Genomic DNA, 7,443 nt, shown 5'->3' with positions numbered 1-7,443 from the left:
TGTCATTAGCACCTCTAGTAATATATTTACTGAGAAAAATGGTGACATGTTCAATACTTATTTTACCCGCTGTAAATAACTTAAGTAAACATTTTTTCCTCCAAAGTGAGGCTGGTAAAAAAGCTATTTGCAGCAGATCATGTTTTCTTACATAGTGTTTATAACTCTACCTCATTAGGTTTGCACTTAGGTCACACAAACATGAAAAGAACAGACCGAATATTTTGTCTGCAGAGATATCTGACCTAATAATAATAATAATCCCTTTTTGTTTATAAGTTCTSCCTGCAGATGGCCGATAGAACTATTGATGTTGCTCCAGCAGCCTGGGATGGGATGAATTATGTAACAGCCTCAGCGGGTAATGAAGGCGACTGCGCTGGGAGAAATAGTGTTTGCGCTGCCCGTCATGACAGCTGATAGCCTAACCTCTGTATTTACATATAAACCGAGCCCTGCATATCCTCCCATGTGTATGCAAGGTGCGTGACTAACTGCAGGGATCTGATGCGTTGATGTGTAGCGAGCAGCCTCAGCAGACAGGTTGTTCCAGAGCCCAAACAAAGCATAAAGAATCAGGAAATATGTTGCTGCTTGAAACGCAGTTGATGATCTAATTAGTTTAGTTTGCAGACTGACGGAAAGCTGGGTGAAACAATCTGGTGCAAGTCGAGCTTAAGTGGGATTTAATTAATGCCGAAGCTATGTGCACATGTAAAGCTTTATTTTTACTCTGCTCATTCAAGGGGGGATTGTTATGTCATTTTGTGTCGCTATTTGTCTTTTTTCGCATCGTCGGCGTGGCATTTGAAAGCCCACCTTTGTTTGGTTGATGTGAGGCAAAGGTGAGCAATGCCAACATAATGAATGTTTTTTTATGGCATTACGGCACGACCTTTGTGTGGAAARAGAGCTCGAGCTGCTCTGCTGGCAGAGATATTGAATGGCAGGTAATTGGTTTATGCTGCTAAAAACAGCCTTTATTTGTAATAGATTGTCTATTTAAAAAGGTGGAGTGAATGGAGGCGTATTCGATGCTTGTGGGTGTCCTAATTTTAGCAGCATAAAAAGATATTCCAAGTTTTCCACTCAGTTTCTTCCAGTCTGTCCTTTTTTTTTTCCACCCTTCCGTCTCTGTCCTTGTACGTCTCGCCCACCACCTGATTTGCTTTTCAAAGGGGAAGGCAAAGCATCTGCCTGTTACGAGGAGACCAGGGTACTCTGCAGAGCTGTGTTAAGTAATAACAAGCAGTGACGTCAAAGGTTTTCCATTCGAGCTAGAAAGAGGAAGGGAGGGAGGGCAGAGAGGCAGAAAAAAAAAAAGAAAGGGAGGAGGCGAGGCCGACATGGAAGTGCTTCAGTGTCAGAGAAATCTTGTGCTTGAGTTTCAGCTGCTTAGATTCACCTGTGACTGCTGTAAGACAGCACAAAAAAACACAAAATTAACAATTGAAAAACAAAAATATAGTATCCTCACTTTAAAGGTAACACATTTTAGTGCAATGCATCCCCCAACATGAATTACACAGAAGGGAAAGTGGATTATTATCTCGTCACCCATCTGTTTGTGGAACATTACTCCAAAAATGTCCCATCTCATGACCTTTAATGTTTATGTCACAGAGGGGAATGAGGACAACATCTGTTCATATGAAGTCAAGGTRGGATCAAATTTGTTAGGGATACAGATATAGATTGAGGTCTTGCACCAAATGTCACTTATGTAACACAGTCATTGTTTTTTTTTCTTTTTAAGGTGACTTTCATTTGTCTGAAAATTTTTTCTATCTGAAAAGCTCAAACCTTAAAAAAAAAAGCCCGCAGGGTTTATGTTGCACAAGTTAAAAAACTTAAAGCGATAGGTTCACTGATTTGAACTGCAGTTCAAACAAGAAACAATGAACTTATCGTAACAACATTCATYGCATTGATTGCTAATTAGCTAACARCTAGCTCCAAGCAAGACCAAGCCCAGAGAGGGTTTCCTGTCATCTTAAATCAACTCTAATAATCCTTTACAACCTCGTCAGTTTGGCTAGACATGCATTTAGCAGCAGCTAGCTGTAGCACTACTGCAGCCTGTTGCAGACATGGCATCATACTTTAGTCTCACGGTTCAATATTTTTTCGATACAAAAAATAGAAATTTCTATGGCCTTCATAATTTGTAATTTGTTTAAATTAATCATGAACATTTGTTTAACCTCAAAAGTACAGTTTTTAAATTAAATGTTGCTGAAACATTGAGTTTCTTGGTGGATCTGTGCTCGACAATGCAGCCTACAAGGAGTAGTCAAACAGATCTACTGAGCCTTCAACACAGCACAGCTTCAGGAGAAAAGCTGATAAAATAAATTTTATAAATCTGTATTGTTCGATACAAGTGTGTATTGAACCTAAAGCACTGTATTGAACAGTTCGATACGGGTACATGTATTGTTGCACCCCTATTATATAAGTAAGTAAGTAAGTAAAGTTTTCTTTATAAAGCGCCTTTCACAGAAATATATTCACAAGGTGCTGTACAATCATTAACAGTATAGGAACGGTGGAAAGAATAAAATGAAACAGAAAAACACAATTACATATAAGCAACGACAATTGAAACATCAAATCAAGAATTAATTTCTAAAATTGTAAATCAAACACAAGGTCAATGCAGGTCAAAATATACAATAATACACAAAAACACAGTGAATGCAGGAGAGAAAATATGGCGTAAGTTCAATAATAAAGAAAACACAGATTTTCAAGCATTCACAATGGAGGTAGGCTGGCAGTAATGGTGAAATGGTTAGCTAATATATTTATATATGTGTGTGTCTGTGTGTGTGTGTGTGTGTTGTTTCTTAAGGTTAAATGAATGAAAACATAAATTGTCCAAGTTTTCTCCAATTTGAAGTCATTCGAGTAGTTATCTACAACAGGTGTGTTATTTTTTGTTTGTAACTTTTCCCACAGAACTTTCTGAACTTTCCCTCTAACCCAAGGCCTTATTTTTAAAGGCCAGATATAAAAAAGCAAGAATATTTGACATAATTCCCTCCCAACGTGGAGCACAGCCTTGGTCTGGAGTTGTGAAATCAGAGAACGGCAGCGTGCTTTACCTTTCTTTAGCAGCAGACATGTTAGCAGTGGCAGGGAGTGGTGGAATACTTAGCCTCTAATGATTAGCGGATTACACCTTAAGACAATATAGCAACCTAACACGCCTCATAATGGCTTCTGACCTTCCTGTTTGTTGCCACAGCAAGCACAAGAGCACACATAACATGCACTCTGCTAACAGAGCGCTGTGTGTTGAACAGTGTTTAGATACCAAAGAATGAGAAGCAGCTTCCAGAGAATGTGTTTATGTCAACGATTAACGTCCGACTCCCAGAGCATACACGGCAATGTCAAACATTATCACGTCTTCTCAGCTATACTCATTTATTTGGTTGGTCCTGCTTACAACAAACATTCTTGGTAAGAAAACAATACATAAAATGCCTGAAGATTATCTAAAATGTCTACCAAAACAAACCATCTCTTATTTCCACTACAGTCCCAGCTGCTGAGTAAACAAAAGTAAAACTAGAAACAGATTAGTTTTGAAGACAACAACTAAAAAAAAACCAGCTGGTTCGCATATTATTACTGTGGCTTTCCTGTTTTCCTTTTCATCTCCACTTTTTGTTCATTAATGTAAACATGATAAACTTTTACTTTAAAATTAAATTGCTGAAGCGTGTACAGTGGTCCTCTGCACACTCTTCTCGCGTACACACACGTCTATTTGTGTGAGTGCCCTTTAATTGGGCAACAGGGTGCGTTTAGCCAAGCAATGACGTCAGCAGCCTACATCAGCACCTTGGATACGGCAACACCATTCACCGGAGGGCTCCTGCCCCGTTTTGGACCAATCAGCGCTCGTGTTTTCTACATACCACTCATCACCACCTACACTGATGTATTGTTCCGCTGTAGGGAATCTCATCTAAGGCAAAACACATACATGCGCCATAACAACGAGTTTCTCAAGGTAGACTGCAAACATACATTGTTTTCAATATAGTGATAACCCCTTTTAAGGTTTTGGTGTCTGGGATAAATTAAAAGAGTCGTTTCATAGTCGTTTCAAAATATATCAGCAGCACCTTGTCATTATTATCAACTATAAACCACTTGATTAATGATTTCTACTTGTCTGTCAGCTCCCTCACGACTGCTTCACGTTTATGTTTCGAGACAGGAGGATATATTTGTCTTCTAATCGTTTATTTTTGCATTTCCCTGTCAGCACGGACCTAGGTTGGCTGTGACGCAAACCGTCATCACAAGCGTCTCTCCCACTGCTCAGAATCATGTGTCAGACTGACAGCGCGGCTCCGCCAATGAGCGCACGACTCTGACAAGCACTAGTGGGTGGGACTCATCCTGTGGACCAATCATAGCCAAAGGAATTGTTTTGACCTCTGAAACCGCATCACCGCCTGCCTCGTGCCCATGGCGGAGGAAATCTATAAATACGGAGAGCCGTAAACCAGAAGTCGACGAAGTTGCGAAACTCCCAAGTAGGAGGGAGCTACTCTAAGCCTGCTGAACGAGGGGAAAAAAAATAAAATAAAAATAAAAAAAACATAGAAACCGCTAAATAACCCTAAAAACAGAAACCGGAGCAAATCTTCAAACGCCAATCCTCTGAAATCTACTTGTACTGGAATATTGTTTTTTGTAACGTCGCTAATATATCTATGTGAAGAAAGTATTTATGCTTTTTTTTTCTATTTGCACTATCCAACGGTACTTCAAAACTACTGAGAATTTTTTTTTACAATAAGTAAGTATTTTCAGCTTGTTTACTTACAATATCAATGTCTACGTGTGTAGCTGTATGGCTTTATTTGTACTTTTTAAGCTGATTGGAAACGTCAGTTGCCGAAGTTAGGGAGGGGTGTAGGCTATGTTCTGGGAGGGGTGTAGGCTATGTTCTGGCGATGAAAGTGTTCAGGATATTGTGTCTCAGGAAACTGAATAACTAGATAGACACAAAGCTATTGCATTTTTAATGGCTAATTTTCTGTTCCCTGTTGTATTTGACGTTTTCAAGAGTCTTTACAGACTTATTTTCGCATTTGCAACACCATTAACTTGATAAAACCAAATAATACCAGGGTGGTAAGGGTCTTTCCTCTTCCTTCCTTAAAACTGCTAAACCTGCGTTTAGACGTGGTTTTAARTCTTTATTTCGACAGTGTTTTCAGTGCAGACAGCTCTGTGACTAATCGGCGCTTTCTGCACAGAAAATAAACCCGTGACTGGGCTGTAAGCTCTGAAATCCACCCTGATCGTTTCCTCATCAACTTATCCATCATCAGGAATTATTTCAAAGCATTAACTTTGTTGGGTTTGCTGTTGATTAAAACGCAGGATCCCTGCGGTACTTTCTCTCTCGGTCTCTTTCTCTCTGCCTTATGGTGGCTCTTCAGAAGCCTGTTATGTAAGAGGATTCCCTGTTCTGGTGTGAGGATAATGTGCTCTGGTAGCTACTTTTTGACATTTGTCTCATCAACGAAAACAAAAGCGTGATTCTAAGTTGGTTCATTTTTATTACTTTTTGTCTCCACCGACCGTACGATTAACAGATTTGCTGTTAAAATATAAATAAAAAACTGGATCCTCTTAAGTTTAGTTTAATTTTACTTACAATTTCTCCGTGTTTTGTCTGATTTTTTTGTTGCAGGAAATATATATCACCCTGTGGAAGGACACCACTTTTACAAAACCAGCACTCTTGATTTTGAAGCCGTTTCATCCGAGTCCAGTTTGCTTTTTGACACCCTGCCTGGAGCACGCCTGCGTTGCCAAACACGGATAAACAAAGCAGACTCGGTGGACGCGTTCAAGGTCAGACACAGCTAATCTCCACACACCTGGAACACTTCAGCAGTTCGCTATGCAGCTTGAAATCCAAGTAGCTCTCAACTTCATCATCTCGTACCTGTACAACAAGCTGCCAAGGCGACGGGTCAACATATTCGGCGAGGAGCTGGAGCGGCAGCTGAAGCAGAAATATGAAGGACACTGGTACCCGGACAAGCCATACAAGGGCTCAGGATTCAGATGCATCCATGTGGGCGAGAAGGTGGACCCTGTGGTGGAGAAAGCAGCCAAAGAGAGTGGGCTGGAGATCGAGGACGTTCGCAATAACCTGCCCCAGGACCTCAGCGTGTGGATTGACCCCTATGAAGTGTCTTACCAGATCGGTGAGAAGGGGCCAGTCAAAGTGTTGTATGTCGACGACAGCAACGAAAGTGGAGCCATGAACGGAGGGCTGGATTTGGACAAAGAGATCAAGAACAGTTTCAACCCCGATGCGCAGGTCTTCATGCCCATCAACGAGCCTGCGAACAGCGCCTCTCCGGGCTCCAGCTCTCCCTCTCCTCCTTTCGGCCACTCTGCGGCGGTCAGTCCCACCTTCATGCCCCGCTCCACTCAGCCTTTAACCTTCACGACGGCCACCTTCGCTGCTACCAAGTTTGGCTCCACTAAGATGAAGAGCAGTGGGCGCAACAACAACAGCAACAATGGCGGCGGCAGCGGCGGGAGCAGCGCCGGCAACAAAGTGGCACGTACCTCTCCCACCAACTTGGGCCTGAATGTGAACAGTCTCCTCAAACAGAAAGCCATCTCCACCTCCATGCACTCGCTGTACGGGCTGGGGCTCGGYGTGCAGCCGCAACACCAGAAACCCTCGGCCCTGTCCCCCAACGCCAAGGAGTTTGTGTTCCCCAGCCTGCAGGGCCAAGGCAGCCAGAGCGCCCTGTTTCCCGGGGACAGCTCGCTCAGCCTCAGCCCGCTGCAGTACAGCAATGCCTTCGACRTGTTTGCGGCCTACGGTGGCCTTAACGACAAGTCCCTCATTGATGGCTTGAATTTCAGCTTAAGCAACATGCAGTATTCTAACCAGCAATTCCAGCCAGTTATGGCCAACTAGTACACGTAAAGGTACTACTTAAGCTCCTACTTCGTACAGAAACGACCAGAAATAATGTGATGGTGGAAACAAATGCACATTTCAAAAACAAAACGACAAAAAAAAGTGTAAACAAAAACAGAATGTCAAAGATAAAAGGAAAAAAGTGACTTGTAAACGTGTAAGATCCAAGTTTCAAGTCTAAGAGCATGAGCCCGAGGGTGAATAATGTTGCCCCCTTGAGTTATACTTGTTTTTTTTTCTGTTTTTGTTTATTTTTTCTTTCTTTCTTTCTTAAACAATGAAGCTTGTAGTACAAGATGTCCAAGCTTGGTTACCTAAACTTCAAAATGCATTATTGTTGTTTCTTTTGCCAACCAAGCACAAAATATTTTTTAACGCAACTGTTTTAAGATAAAAAAAAAAATGAATAAAAAAACAAACAAAAAAAATAACACCACCACAAGTTATGGCCTCTTTCAGTA

At 41.5% G+C, this 7,443-nt stretch overlaps 1 protein-coding gene across 1 annotated transcript in view; it reads left to right on the top strand.

Annotated features, from left to right (window-relative positions):
- Positions 1-4,542: 4,542 nt before the first annotated feature.
- LOC106520397 (protein Tob1) overlaps positions 4,543-7,443 on the top strand; it is a gene marked incomplete in the record, with an annotated part of 3,453 nt that continues 552 nt past the window's right edge. Inside the window, 2 exon segments of the mRNA XM_014012477.1 lie at positions 4,543-4,822; positions 5,726-7,443. Coding sequence (XP_013867931.1) covers positions 5,939-6,979 — 1,041 coding nt within the window.

This window comes from Austrofundulus limnaeus, unplaced genomic scaffold (genome assembly GCF_001266775.1).
Source record: "Austrofundulus limnaeus strain Quisiro unplaced genomic scaffold, Austrofundulus_limnaeus-1.0 Scaffold91, whole genome shotgun sequence".
Taxonomy (NCBI): Eukaryota; Metazoa; Chordata; class Actinopteri; order Cyprinodontiformes; family Rivulidae; genus Austrofundulus; species Austrofundulus limnaeus.
This window is presented reverse-complemented; position numbering and strand designations above follow the sequence as displayed.